This window comes from Phasianus colchicus, chromosome 5, assembly GCF_987193195.1.
Source record: "Phasianus colchicus chromosome 5, bPhaCol1.hap1.1, whole genome shotgun sequence".
In the NCBI taxonomy this organism is placed as follows: Eukaryota; Metazoa; Chordata; class Aves; order Galliformes; family Phasianidae; genus Phasianus; species Phasianus colchicus.
In genome coordinates, this window is record NC_143440.1 from 16,860,603 (window position 1) to 16,875,332 (window position 14,730).

At 52.3% G+C, this 14,730-nt stretch overlaps 2 protein-coding genes across 4 annotated transcripts; one reads left to right on the forward strand and one right to left on the reverse strand.

Annotated features, from left to right (window-relative positions):
• The first annotated feature begins 637 nt into the window (after positions 1-637).
• IRF7 (interferon regulatory factor 7) lies at positions 638-4,807 on the forward strand. The gene is made up of 10 exons (XM_031609022.2): positions 638-1,065; positions 1,134-1,296; positions 2,097-2,259; positions 2,336-2,403; positions 2,526-2,571; positions 2,721-2,843; positions 2,918-3,199; positions 3,292-3,663; positions 3,782-3,900; positions 4,070-4,807. Exons 1-10 carry the CDS (start codon positions 1,043-1,045, stop codon positions 4,214-4,216), a joined length of 1,506 nt encoding a protein of 501 aa, XP_031464882.1. The 5' UTR covers positions 638-1,042; the 3' UTR covers positions 4,217-4,807.
• LOC116239025 (malignant fibrous histiocytoma-amplified sequence 1 homolog) lies at positions 4,774-14,657 on the reverse strand. Of its 3 annotated transcripts, none has more exons than XM_031609021.2 (11): positions 12,466-14,657; positions 10,633-11,509; positions 9,763-10,054; positions 8,481-8,667; positions 7,552-7,742; positions 6,993-7,480; positions 6,056-6,213; positions 5,667-5,826; positions 5,514-5,584; positions 5,031-5,137; positions 4,774-4,911 (listed from the first exon to the last, which is right to left on the reverse strand). In XM_031609021.2, the coding sequence occupies exons 1-11, from the start codon at positions 12,482-12,484 to the stop codon at positions 4,894-4,896; spliced, it is 2,568 nt and encodes an 855-aa protein (XP_031464881.2). In that variant the 5' UTR covers positions 12,485-14,657; the 3' UTR covers positions 4,774-4,893. The 3 variants fall into 3 exon arrangements, with proteins under 3 accessions (XP_031464881.2, XP_089996780.1, XP_089996779.1); XM_090140654.1 differs by having other exon boundaries at positions 10,633-11,614; XM_090140653.1 differs by having other exon boundaries at positions 10,633-11,692.
• Positions 14,658-14,730: the final 73 nt, after the last annotated feature.

Genomic DNA, 14,730 nt, shown 5'->3' on the forward strand with positions numbered 1-14,730 from the left:
GGAAAAATCCAAGAAAATGATAGGGAAATGCTGAAAAGGTACAGTCAAATGTCCTGGAGGATGATGGGGAAATTTCCTGTGAGGCAATGTGGGAATTTTCTGGAGAGCAGTAAGGGGAATTCCTCAAAAGCAAAGGAGCAAATATACTGAAATATCCTGGGAATCTGTGGGGGAACTTTGTGGATAGCAGTGGTCGATGTTCATGAAAACAATGGGCAATCTAACCATGAAACATCCTTGAAACCAATGGGGGGATTGCTGGAGTGCAAATAGGAGAAATGCCTGGCAGGCAGAGATCTCCATGAAAGGAACAGCAATGCTTCCTTGGCAGTGGAGGGGAAATTTCCTAGAGCACAACAGATGGATTTGCAGGCAAGCAGTGGAGGAACTTCCTGGAAAGGTGAGGAACTGCTGAACAGCACCAAGGAAATGCCCCAGGAAGCAAGGGATGGATTTCCTAAAAAGCAATGGGGAAATTTCCTGGGCAACGATGGAAGAGTCCCTGGGGAGTAACGGGTGGATTTCCTATGATGCAACAGGGGGATTTCTTAGCAAGGAAAGAGAGGATTTTTTTTGGGGGGGTAACGAAGGGGGGCCTGATTTTTTTTTGTGCACGAAACCCAGGAGCAGCGCTGCCGTCTGGGCTTGGTTCCCTGCACAGTCCTTAGCGTGCGCCCAGGCTTGGAAGAAGAAGAGTTAAATCTTAAAAATAACTTCAAAACCTGCTGGACTTTCCAGCCCCAAACTGCACGATGGGACCGGGGCGGGAAAGCCCCGCTGGCAGCGTTTCGGTCCGCCCTTCGACCCGCGCTGCGCAGTCCGGATATCCCCACCGACTCCGAAGGGTCGCGGCGGATCCGGAGGCGCAGCGCTGGAGCCGCATCCCCGCACCACGCAGCTGCGGACCAGCAGCCTCCCTGCCGCTCCCTCTCACCGCGGCGGTTTCAGTTTCGTTTCCCCGCGTGATTTCCAGGAAAGCCTCCGCCGCTCTATAAAAGCCCGGCCCCGGGGTGGAACCGTCCGGTCCGGACGCCGCGGAGCCATGGCAGCGCTGGACAGCGAGGGGTAAGCGGCGCGGCCGGGTGCCCGCCGGCTGTCCGCGCTGCCCGGGAGCTGACCGTGCCGCCCCGCAGGGACGCCCAGAAGCTGCGCTTCGGGCCCTGGCTGCTGAACGCCGTCAGCAGCGGGCAGTACCACGGCCTCTGCTGGATCGACCCGGCCCGCCGTATCTTCCGCATCCCCTGGAAGCACAACGCCCGGAAGGATGTCACCAGCAGCGACGTGGAGATCTTCAAGGTGGGGGTCTTAGAGATGGGCTGACTTCAGGGTGGTTGGGGTATCGCCAGCAGTGACGTTGGGGGTGTTGAGCTCAGCAGCCCAGTGGTCTGTCTATAAGGTGGGCAGCAGTGACCCAAGGGTGGGTCAGATTATGGGGAGGTCAACGGCAGCAACTCGAGGTCTGCAAGCTGGTTGGAAATGGGATGATCAACAGCGGTGATTCAGAGGTCTTTGAAGTGGCACAAGAAGTCTGTGGTCTTCAAGATGGGTGGATGAGATGCTGGCACAGGCTGCCCGGGGTGGTGGTGAGGTCACTGTCCCTGGAGGTGTGTAAGAGCTGTGTGGATATGGCAATGAGGGATGTGGTCAGTGGGCATGGCGGGGATGGGTTGGTGGGCGGATGTGGTGATCTTAGTGGTCCTTTCCAACCTTAATGGTGCTGTGGTTCTAATCCTGTGGTCTCTGAGGTGGATGGGAATGGAGTGGTCACCAGTGGTGACTGCAAGGTCTTTGAAGTAGGATAGGTGTGACTGGAGGACTGTAGTTTTCAAAGCAGGTGAGAATGGCAGCGCCCAATGCTGGATGTTCTTGCTTTTGCAAGGGCTGGGCCAGATGGACCCAGAGGGTCCTCCCACCTCGACCGTCCTGCCACTCCAATTCCATTGGAGGGTGACTAGCAGTGAAGTGACCCCAAGGTCTTCAAGGTGGTGGGACGAGGGGTAACCAGCAGTGACCTCAAGGCCTTCAATATGGATGAGATAGGATAATCAAGGCCCGCATTTCTGGGGTCCCTGTGCTCACTTCTCCATGCCCACCAGGCCTGGGCTAAAGCCAGTGGAAGGTACGAGGGGAATGCTGAGGATCCAGCCAAATGGAAGACCAACTTCCGCTGTGCCCTGAGGAGCACCCACATGTTCACGCTGCTGGAGGACCGCTCCAAGTGCAACAACGACCCGCACAAGGTCTATGCAGTTGCCTCAGGTGAGCCCAGGCTTGGAGGAAGCAACAAAATGGGGGCTGAGCTTGGGGCATCCTGCTCACCCTGCTCTCCTTCCAGCCATCCTCAATGAGAGAGGTTCTGGGGGCCCTGTGTCAGATGCCCCGCTGCAACAGCCCCAGCCGCAGGTAATGGGATGGGCATACAGAAGGGGAGGGGGCCTGGTGCTGCTACTGGGGCATTGCAGCCCTCATCTTTGGCCTGGGCCCACAGCACCAGTGCCTCAGCCCTGTCCTGCTTTCCTCTGCAGCTGTTGCTCAACCACCATGATTTGGCCTCGGAAAACACTCCCACAGGTAGGTCCCAGTCCCCTGTTCTGTGTGTGGGGGCACCTCAGGCTCAGCCTGGCAGTGGGATCGTGCTGGATTTGTCCCAGGACTGACCCACTCTGGGGGTTGGGCTTGGGGTTGCTGATGGCTGGTGACCCCCCCGCTGTGTCCCACAGACAGTGCTGAAGGTGCTGCTGCACCAGCCCTGATGCAGGAGGATTTGGACGCTTTGCAGTCCATACTGCAGCAATGCAACATCTCTGTCCTCAGCTCCCAGACAGCCCTCTGGGCACATGCAGGTGAGACCAGGCCCACTTGTTTTGGGGGGACGCAGAGTGAGGTAAACCCCCACCCACCTACAATGTCTCTGTAGGGGATGCCTTGCCAGAGGATGCTCTGCTGCTTTCTGGCCCAGGTGGCTGCCTCCCTGTGCCACTGTTCCAGGATTGGAGGCACCTGGAGGAGCAGGGCACCTGCAGCCCCCCGGAGTCCCTGCTGCTGGCTGACCAGCCCCTCCCAGGTGGGGGCTGCGGGCAGGATGGGGCCGGGGGCCCCTCTGTGAGTGAGGAATGTGCCATCCCTGCGCCATCCCCGGGTGAGCAGCTACTCTTCCAGCCTGCCAACCCCGCGCCTCCGCCACTGGCGGGTGACACAGGTGAGGGATCCTCTATGGGGACACAGCTAAGGGTCCGCCTGTGGGGATGAGGGGTTTTTGGGGCCGCCACCACTGACAGCTGCTTCGTGCAGGAGAGCTGCCCCCCATCTTGGACATCACTATCTACTACCGAGGGAAGGTGGTCTACCAGGAGCAGGTGGTCGACAGCCGGTGGGTGCTGGCCTACCAGCCCCTGGACCCGGCGGTGGCCGAGCAGCGGCTGGTGCTGTTCCCCAGCCCCGAGACCCTGGTCGACCCCAGGCAGCGGCACTACACTGAGGACTTGCTGGGGGTGGCGGGGCTGCGGCTGGAGCAGCGTGCCGGCCAGCTCCTGGCCACTCGCTTGAAGAAGTGCAAGGTCTTCTGGGCCTTGTCACAGCAGCTCGAGGGCGGGGAACCCCCTCTCAATCTGCTCCACCGGGACCAGGAGACCACCATCTTTGACTTCAGTGTGTTTTGCACAGGTGAGTAGGGCCCCTTCCCGTCCCGCTTTGGGGTTGAGGTGGCGGGGAAGCACCCAACCAAAGTACCCCTGCCCTCCCTGGGGCCTGCCCTAAGCCCAAGCCCTGCCTCTCCTTGCAGAGCTCCGGGACTTCCGTGACAGCCGCAGGGAGCGCTCCCCCGACTTCACCATCTTCCTCTGCTTTGGGCAGTGCTTCTCCAGCACGAAGCCCAAGGAATCCAAGCTCATCCTGGTGAAGGTGAGTGGCCCTCAGAGGCAGAGGGAGATGTGTACTATGGACTGGGACTCTCAGGACCAAGGGAGATGGATTGTCCTGTGCACCCCCTTTTTCTCATGGAGGGACAGGGCTGCATGGAGAAGCAGCTGCCCCAAACCCCACCCACTGTTGTGCCCGTGTGTTGTTGCAGCTGGTGCCCAAGTTCTGCGAGTACTGGTATGAGCAGGTGCAGCGGGAAGGAGCCTCCTCCCTCAACAGCGGCAATGTCAGCCTGCAGCTCTCTGACTCCTTCAACCTCTTCGAGCTTATTGAGCAATACCACATGCAGACAGATTGACGCTCCCTTCCTGTGTTCCTCCCCCCACCTCTGCTGCCTTGCAAAGAGTTTTCTGGCTCTGCTCAGTCAGCATTGGGCTGGTTTCACTGTTATAGAGGAGAAAAGAGCAGCATTTGCATCTACTCCTGGGCACATCTTGCTATCCTGCTCGAGCCGTGAGTGCTGGCTGAGGGTCAACACACGAAATGAGCAGCCAGCAGTGGAGCCAGTCCAGGAACTCTCCACTCCTCCAAAAGCTGCTGCAAAAAGCTTGGTGGTTGGGAAAGCCTTTTCTCTGACTGCACAGCGCTTCAACCCCCCTTGCACCAGCATGGTGTGCAGTGGGGTTCCTTCCTTCCTCCTTCGCCCCCAGGTGGACCTGGAGCTGGCACGTGGCTTTTTCCAACAGCTATCTGGAGTTTTTGGGGATTGTGGTTCTTTACAGATATACTTTTCTGAAGTTTTGTAAGGTTAAATGTATATCTATATAAAGGTGCTTCCCACTCACTGGTGTTGCATAGCCCCCTAAATGTATCCTTTTTGTATCGCAAGTCAGCACATTTATTTATGCATTTATTGCCCTGCAGTAAAGATGTAAGTGGTACTTGTAAACTCAGCGTGCTGAGGTGAGCTTGTCTTCAGTTTAAAAACAATTCTTTTGTCTTCCATTGGAGCCTCCCTCCCCCCCTGGCCTTCAGTCACTCACTGGTGATGTTCTGAAAAAAACAAAGTGCTCACATGACAGAGGCCTTCCAGGTGATAATCTGCAGCGTTGGGCTGCCTGAGGAGGGTGGAATGAGGGTGTGAGCAGAAGCAAGGGCAGGGGACAGCCTACCTGCCGGGTGACATGGATGCTGCTGGGCCCAAAGGTGGTGGTGCCGTAGCTGGTCACATAGTAGTGGACAGGGGGCTGTGCTGGGGCTGCTTCTGGCTGCCTGGGCACTGTGTGGACAAAGAAAGGAACTGTCAGCTCTTAAGCAACTCAGCTCCAGCACACAGCAGTTGAGCTGTTATCCCCTAAGAATAAGCAGGAAGCCCTGCTGCTTCCAGGACAGCCAATGTTAACCATTTTGGCCCACGGAGGAAAACTGCTTGGAGTACCTGTTTCCAGAAGGGGAGCCAGCATTTTCCACTGGACACAAACTCCTCACCACTTAGAGACGCTAGATATACCCCTTCATCTTTGTATGGCCTATTTAATTCCCCACTAGTGGTCAGATTGCTCTGGGACTGTGCCTTCCCATGTAGCCCAAGACAGGACACCACCATCACATGCCTCCTTCTGGCTAGAGCTCTTCTCCACCACCACCAGCCTCACCTTTGGGTAAGAGCAGCTCTGCACCAAACCGATGCCCACATGTTCCACAGGTTTTAACATCTTCCTTTGTCCTGTGAAGGAAAAAGCCCCAGTTGACACTGCAGCAGCACCCATCAGGTTTCAGCGCTCTGTGCTGAGCAAGCACATACATACATGGGGGTTTTGCCATCCATGTCTGGCCAGATGAGCTCTGCGGGACAGCCGGCCGTGCGACAAGGAGTCTTCACACACACGTGCAGCCCTGGCCACTCTTCAGAGAGCTTCTGGATGATAAACACAGCTGCCATGAGGAAGTCCCAAGCAAGCTGGAATGCTTCCAGACAAAAGGAGAGAGGCACAGTTACCCACAGCTGCAGTACGAGGGCCTGGGAGCCACACAACTTGCTTCCAGCCTCGCTGTGGCCAACCATCACCAGATCAGGCATACCAGCACAGCTTGTCATGTTAACCAAAGTGTGGCAGCTGCTAAGGGCAACTTAAAGAGGCACCAAGAGAGTTACTTTCCTCAGGCAGCCCTTTGCCTGTTCCTTGGTGCTCCCCACCTGTTGCTCCTGCTGGCTTCCTGCACCTCAGCTCCAGGTAGCTGTATGCCCGCTGGTTGTTCTCTTTAATCAGCAGAGGTTTGCCGTTGCATACGAGCAGGCAGGTTGCCTTGGCCACCCAATGCGTGGAGTAGAAGGAGCAAGCTTTCACAAGGAACCTGCAAAGAGATTGCCTGTGGCTTTAACCACCCTCCTCCCCATTTATATCCCACAGTGGGAGAAAATGTGGCAATGGGGTGACCTGAAAAATATTAAACCAGTTTCAGCCAAAATAGAGCTAGAAGCTGAATGAGGACCATGGCTCAAGCAGCAGGAGCAGCCTGTTAAGGCAAGAGCTGCTTCCAGGTTTGGTTGTCTGATAAAACCCCAGATACAAGTCAAGAACCCTACAATGACAAGAGGCCTTCCAGAAACTGGAAGATCCCAGTGGCAGGTGGTCCAGTCCCAGAGGAAAGCAGGTCTTTCTCCACACTCTGTTCTAGTGGGACTGTGAGAGCTGGAGGCATTCAAGGCCAGACTGGATGGGGCCCTGGACAACCTGATCTGGTGGGTGGCAGTACTGCCCATGACAAGAGGTTGGAACTGGGTGAGCTTTAAGGTTCCCTCCTACCAATCCATTCTGTGATTCTATAATGCTTGGATTGGCACAAACTAGCTCTATGGACTGCAAAAACCCACCCCAGATGGCAGGTGAAACAGAAGAATCATTATCCTTGCTTGCATCTGGACAAGGGACATCACAGTGATTCATTCAGGGCTCCACAAGTCCAGGACAGGACCAAGACTGTACCCTGATCTCCTATCCTGGCTTCATGCCTCGGCTGTTATGTTCTCAACAGCTGAGGGCTTGCTGATGATCATACCTGCTCTGCACCCAACCAAACCCAGTGAGTGGCCTGCCAACAGCCTCGTCAGGGGGCTGGACAACACTGCGCACCTGTGGAAGAAGCCCTCAGGTATCTCAGGTGAGAAGTAGGTACGGATGTGGAGGTCCTCGTGGTGATCTCCTCCCCACACCTCAGCAACATCTTCAGTCTGGTTTAGGTAGGTTGGGAACAAGTACCAGGACTTGCTTTGGTCCTGTGTTGTCTCCCATGTCTTCCCGGGCACAAACTCAATGGCCTGAGGATTGAGTGCTTTGGCTTGCCTCACCTCCAGGCAGAGCTCAAAGTGCTCCAGGAGGCTAAAGAGCTTCCCTTTCCCCCTGTGGGTCTTGTCCCCCATGATCTCCTCAAAGATGTCCTGCATCCCTTCCGAAAAGAGCTGGTACTTCACCAAAGCACGCACTGCCTGGTGGCACAGCATTGCCTTTGACTTGAAGGCGCACACCCAGTTGGACCTGTCCCTGATGGTGGCATGTTCCGCAATCAGCGTGTCCACAGAGATGCTCTCCAGCTGCTGGACCAGGCGGTCCCTCACAAGGAGCTGGGCAGGAAGAGAGAGAAATGAGAGGCTGTGAGAGAGGAGCATGGCAAAGTCCTATTCCCCATGCTCACCTTGAACGTAGTTATTAGGAAGGTGGGCCGCAGAAAGACAGTGCTTTCCAGGTGCTTGATTTCCTCGTACCACACGAGAAGGCCAATGCGGTGGAGGTAGCGCAGGATATCCTGGAGAAGCTCTCTGTCCAGATTGGCCAGGTGCTCTTGCTGGGAGAGTTCGCTGAGCAGGTACTGGAGGTCCATCATGCCTAGAGGGAGATGTAGGTGCTCAGCATGCCCATCTTGGAGTACACCAGCCAAGCTAGCTGTCAAAGGCTGCTCTACAGGGCCAACAAGCATCAGCAGGGCCCAATGTCACGTTGTCCCTAGGTAGCAGTTGAGATCAGAGATATGCATTAAATAAAATTTGCAAGATTTTATACAATAAATATAGAACAGGTTTGGAAGCCAAATAGAAACATTAAAGCTGTCTGTCTCATTCCTGCAAGATACCATGAATTTGAAGAGTTTATACAGGGCAAAGGGGAGAAAGAACAACATTACGGACTACGCTACCAGCTGAAAGCTCCTCCATCCACAGGTTGACAGATGCTGGCAGAGCCTTCATGTGAAGAAGAACTTGCCCTTTTTCCTTGCTTTTTCCTAGGCCTTGGAGTCAGGTACATTAGATAATAGGAATTCCTTCCTTTGAGGACTCAGGACACTGGAACATGCTAACCATAGAAGCTGCAGATGTCCCATCCCTGGAAGTGTTCACAGCCAGGTTGATCTGGCCTGTTGGAAGTGTCTTTGTCTATGGCAGGAGGTTGGAACTAGGTGATCTTTGAGGACCCTTCCAACCCAAACCTACATCAGACAAAGCCAGGCAATGACAATGACTGCTCCTGCAAGATCTTCAGAGCAATCCCACCACCACACACAGAAGGACTTCAGAGTGCCTGTCCCTCTCAGAAAAGCAATAAGGTGAGGGATGAGGAAGCACTCACCATGGTCTGCCATCTCCTCACTCTGGGTGATGTCCACAATGGCAGCTTCTACCTCCCGGTAGACAGGCGGCAGCACACGGACAACCTCAGGGAATAGCTCCTCATTCTTCACGTATTCCAGAATTGTGGCTTCGAGCTTTTTGATATCACGGTGATCTGTACAGTTGACAGCAACCAGGTCTAAGATCTGAAAGAGAGAAAGCACGTCTGCCAAAAGTAAAGCCAGCAGATACCACTGTGATAGTAGCCAGTGAGATGACAGGCGGATCCCATGCTTCAGAGGCCACCAAGGAGGTGAAGCAAGGTGCTCACAGTAGGCATTTAGCAAAATGCTGGATACCCAGCTGAAGAAAGCCAAGCAGCTATCTGTTTGCCCAGTGATGCTGGGTATCTTCGGACGGTTGCCACGGTATATAGACAGCATGCTGAGCAATCACCTGGCTCAGCTTCAGTAAGACTATGGCTTCAGACACATCCCGAAGTCCCTTCCAACCTGGCCTCCCCTGTCAGTCTACAAGGACAGGACAGTCTGTATAGCCAGGCACAGCATCCCTTCCATGTAGAGGGCACCTCCATCACCTTTACCATGAGGGCAGTGAGGCCCTGGCACAGGCTGCCCGGAGCAGCTGTGGATGCCCCATCTCTGGAGCTGCTGAAGGCCAGGATGGATGGGGCCACGGGCAGTCTGAGCTGGTGGGTGGCAGCCCTGCCCTTGGGAGGGGGTTGGAACTGAATGGACTTTTAAGGTCTTCTACCACCCAGTCCATTCTGCGATCCTATGATTATAACTCTGTCTCTGTATTGCAGCGGTCCCAGAAAACGATCCACCTGCACCATGGTACTTGAAAAATAAATTTCTTACTACTATTTCTCCCCTACTGAAGGAGTAATGGACTAGGCTGAAAAAAACCAAAGTGGATATGTCTTCATGCAACGCGTAGTTGCCTCACACTTCTCCCCAGGCTAGGGCCATTAGCTGAGATATCCATCAGAGAGCAGCAGAAAGGAACCAGCAGGTCACAGCCAGCAGTTACAGCAGTATGCAATGTTGCCACCTCCATCCCAACCCCATGGAGCTGCTGCAGTAACTAGGTGCCTGATTTGTCAGCGATGGGTAACCATCACCGTTGGCACACTGTGCAAGGTGAAAGCAGATCGTGAGGTGCCGCCACCTCCTCATCAGCTACCCTACTAAACCTGCCCATGTGAGCAAGCCCAAATCCTGCAAGCTTGCCTAGTTCCCCTTTCAGCTGCAGTAAATCCACAATAATCTCAGCCCTACAGTTAACGTGCAACTCTCCATCTCCTTCAGCCTCTCCCATTGGTCCACATAAACCTCAGGTTCCTCACTGTCCTCCAGATTGTTGATGAAGTGAGTGAGGTTGCGCTTCCTCTCCGCCAGCATGGCCGCAATCTTGGCCATGATGTTGGACTTCTTCTCCTCCACCTCTTGCTTCTGACAGCAGTCCACATGGGTTCCCACAGGAAGCACCACAGAGTTTGGGACTCGCATGAACAGGTTGTTGATCCAGAAGCCAACAAGGTCCTTGAAAGCATCATCATTAGTTTGGTACCTGGAGAGGAAGAGAAAGAAAATCCCAGGTTTGCATCTAATGCTTTTCTATAAGTGCAGGCTTAACCACGCACCCTGTGCTGTCCCAGGGACTAGCTGAAAAAGAACTCACATGTCCTAAGTTGTCATGGACCAAACCCAAGGCCATCCTTAAGTTGCCCATCCTTAGTCTAAGCCACTTAAAGCTGGGGGCTGTAGCAGAGCCCTCCCCTGTTGTGGATGGGAGCAGGATTCCTCTGTATCAAAAGCCCAATCCTGATGCTCTTTCAATTTTCAGGGTGCACCAAAAGCCACGTAGAGATATTGCCAAGGCAGAAAGCAAAGGCTTACAAGCACGTAGATTAGCTTGTCACAAATTAAGATACATCTAGTGACTCAAAAGGGAGGAATTTTGTAAGGTGGATTAATAATATGTGTGATGTACTAAAAGGAGGCGACAGAGAGCTAGTTACAGCTTTTGAGAAAAGAGCACTTATCTAGGTGCAATGGATATGGCATCAAAGTGGAAAACGAAGGGGAAAGGTTACCCAATTCAGATACATTTTCCTTCTCCCATTCTCCCCTGAATTCAGCTCTTACATGTGGAGGTTGATGACAAGGATGACGAGTGCCTGTGGCGTGATGAACACGTGGTGCGTCATGTAATACTCCAGCTGGCCAGCGAAGTCCCAGAAAAGAAAGGTAAAGTCTTCAATCCGGAACTCACTGATCTCTATCCCAACTGTTCGTTCTTCCTTGGGCACCAGTTTGGCTTGCCTCTGCTTCAGGCTTTTGCAGATGGTAGATTTCCCAGCTAGTGAGGCCCCCAGGAACATGGTCTTGATCCTCTTGTCCTCCTGCCCTGAGCCATGTTGAAGCTGGTTGAAATAATTCAGGATCTGCTGGATGCCACCAGCGCAGACCTCACTAGGTGGCTCCCTGAGTGGGTTCCCATTGGCTTTGAACATTTTCAGGGATTGTCCCTGGAAGAGCTCCCTGGGGAGCTGGCGAAGGGCATTGTTCTGCACATGGAGCTCCTGTAGGTTTGCCAGCTGCAGGACAGGCTGGGGAAAGGTTCGGAACAGGTTGTTGGAGATGTTGAGGTACTGGAGGCTGCCTCCACAAGCTGCCAGGTCCCTGGGAAGAGCACCAAGACGGTTGTTGTTCAGCCGCAAGTGCTTAAGCCTGGGGAGGTGGCAGAAGATGCCCTCTGGGATGACCCGGATTTGGTTCTGATTCAGTTCAAGCTTCTCTAAATAGATCAGGCCCTGGATTTCATTGGGAAAGTCCACAATCTGATTCTTGGATACGATGAGCTTCTTCAGGTTGGCAAGTTTAGAAATGCCGGTGATGCTCCTGAGTTTGTTCCTGTCGAGGTCAAGGCTTTCCAGAGCAGGGTTACCGAGGACTGCTGGAGGCAGCACCCGCAGCCTTTGGGTGGAGAGCGTCACCTCCCGCAAACAGTCCTGCTCCTGACCTGGCATGTGGGACAGGAAGGGTAGGTAAGGACTGGTTGGAAGAGAGACTTTCACTCCTATGGCTGCAGGTCATCCAGTCACTTGAGACCTTGAGTTTGGCAAAACTTTGAAACAGAAAAGCAGAAGTAAAACACAAGAGCCGTCTGCACAGCACGACTGCAGCAAGAGGATCTTGTCTGGGCCTGAAAGCACACACAGTGGTAGAAGAAATGGTGCCCACCAGACTTTGACCAGAAACCCAAGAGCCACACTAACAGCTTTACTCTCACTATGAGAACATCAGCAGCAGATTCATCTATCCTAATCTCAGCTGTGGGCCAGCAGGATGGAGCTGCCACGTGGAGGATTGCTTCTTTCCAAATAACTCACCCCTGCACTGCTGCTCAGCCCCAGATTCAGCCTGCAGCTGGGTGATGTGCAGAGGCCAGGGCTGGTGAGTGCAGACACTTCCTCTCTCACATCCTCACACTCAAGATGGGTGCTGCAATTCCTTTCATTGCTGCTGCTGCCAGCCTGATGCTGGGGAATAACGCAGGGACAGCGAGGGTTTTCCAGAGAACAGGGAACAGGTGAAGGGAGCTGCAGATGGGCTACGGGCAGCCCCAGAAGGGGCCACTTAGAGTAAAAGGATTTGCACGTGGGAAGAGAGCTAGGGGATGAGGATGTCAAAACACCAGAATAAAACACAATTGAACTTGCTCTCCTCTCCCTTGTTTCACTTCCTTGCTTGATGATGCCAAGCATAGAACTCCCTTGTGCAAGATGCCCCGCTCAGGAATGACTCGCCAGCTTTCATCACCACCAGCTAAACCTAGAGTGTACAACCAGCAAGCTCTGACCCTCTTCCAAGTACCTCTCCTCTCCTCTGTTTCCTCCAGAAAGATAAGCCCAAGAATCCCCACCACCAGCTGACTCAGGCCCTGTGAGCAGCACAAAGCCCTGGGCAGCTACTCACAGGCTCTGGGCTGGGCCATGGCCCTGTAGCGTGGCACCGGCTGGATCCTCCGTTTGCTCAGCCTCCTCCTTTCGTTTCCTCTTCTTGCCTGGCTCCCCTCCTCCCCGTGCTTTGCCTGGCAACCCCGCCCTCTCTTTCTCCATCCATCCCCAGGGCAGCTCCCAGTAACTCAAGCACCCGTGGGCAGAAACCAAGCCCTCGTTCACCATGCTCAGGTAGCAAGAGGAAGGGATCCCAGTCTCCTACTTCCAAATGCTGGAATTTGGAGGACTTGGGAGCCGACCCCTTCTCAGACCCTCTGCCATTTGCATTCTCTTTCCCTTTCTCTTATCAGACAAAAAAACAGCAAAACTGCACAGCAACTTAATTGTTTCAATACTACTACACAAAAACCCAGAGAGCTTATTTTTATAAAGATCTCCTCTTCCAAAGTCACTCTAGAGGTCATCTGTGTGATGAAGATCACATGGGAGCAGGTCTCAAGTCAACCTCCTTTGGTGTTACTGCAGTTGACAAGCAGGGAAAGGACAGCAACAGGTTACATTACTACCCAACTGTGGCTTCTGCCCAACAGAACTTCTTCCACTAAGTAGGTGGAAGCACCAATCCAAGGAAGTAAACCAGAAAACAAAAAGATGCCAACAGAACATCCAGTACACTAGAAAAATAATTTGTGTAACATGTTGGAAAAGGCATTTTTAGGTGTGTTTCTCAGCATAAGCCAGCCCCTGGGAGAGGCAATTTCATGAGTTTATTTTCAACAGTAGATAGAATGAAAGAATCAGTATTCTTCCTCACGTAACTTAAGGGTAAGCACTTGCAATATGGGTTTTTCAGCTTCAGTGCTCTTCTAGGCAATGGAGGTGCAGATGTAATTAAAATATAACAGCACTAACAGTATATACACTGCTGATCTATCTTCGTGCCAGGCTGTAATCTTTACTGCTAATTCAAGGCTACGATCAACCAAACACATAATGCAGAAAATCAGTCTGAGGAGAAACCAGAGTGTTTGTTATGGTCTCTCTTGTCAACAGCATTGTTGTTTCCATTATTTAATTAAACTTTATTTTTCACACTAGCTACCCTTCTTCACGTATGTGGTTACTCCAGAATCATTCCTATGACAACCCAAAGGTATTTCATTTTCAGCTTAAGTATATTCACAATGTAGATCACACTCTCCTCTTGTATCAACAATGCCACAAAGGTTTCTGAACTTTATTTTGTCAAGAATTCTATAAGCAGCATTTCTACTTACAATCCCATACCTACCAGTTAGGTATATATTGGAACAAAAAGTTTAGCTTTAAAACTAAGACTTCTCTTCCAGATATTCTCTTGAGGTACTAAGGAGAATAGTATGCCAAAAAAGAGGATTCATTCCAAAATTTTCAAAGGAACCCAGAACTTAGCAATTCTTTGTTCATATTCCATTTATACTTTCATCCGAAGAACAGGGGAGGGAAAACAACTCCAAAATGCTCTGGGCTTGTCAACAGCACACCTCTAGGATGATGAAACGTGGCAGTGAGGTGTTTTGCTAGGCCACACTGGGGGAAAAAACAAAAGGCCCAAGCCCAGCCACAGTCAAAATTATACAATGCAAGTATGCAGACAGAAACCTCTCAGATACCTCACGACAGAGGTCAGAAGATCAGAGCTCAATGAAAAGTCAGATATGTCAGCAACAGATGAGGGGTCTTGCTATTTTTTTGTGAGTTAATTCCATGCTTATCAGGAAAAATACAGGTTGAAAAACTGCTTGATAAAACAATCATCCCAGAGAGCCTGTTTTCTCTGTAAGATGAGCAGCAGGACTACCCTCAAAGAAGGTAGTTTCCATGTGCACTGAGAATTACTGCTAATTGCTCCAACAGACCAGCTATATTCAATTCCCTTAGAAACAGGCAATTCTTCTCTTCAGCTTCCTTTAGGTTTAATGCCTTCCCTCTTCCTAATACAGGCAAAAGCAGAAAGGTGTTTTTGTCAGATTCAGAAGGTGCTGAATGTATTTCTAAGTATTTCAAAGGATCACTTAAATACTGGTTCCTCTGCAGTACAAGTGAACAAGGGGTGCTTTTAAAGAAAGCAAGATGAAGTCATCACACATGCAAGACCCCCTGCTTCTTGAGAAGGAAAGCAGTCCTCCTCCTTCCAAGGAGGAACAATCACTTATCCAACTCCAATTCTCTAGAAACAGAATATTCCTTATGTGTGCATGTTTATACAGAATGGCCAGAGAAAGAGGCAAACAAATGACAC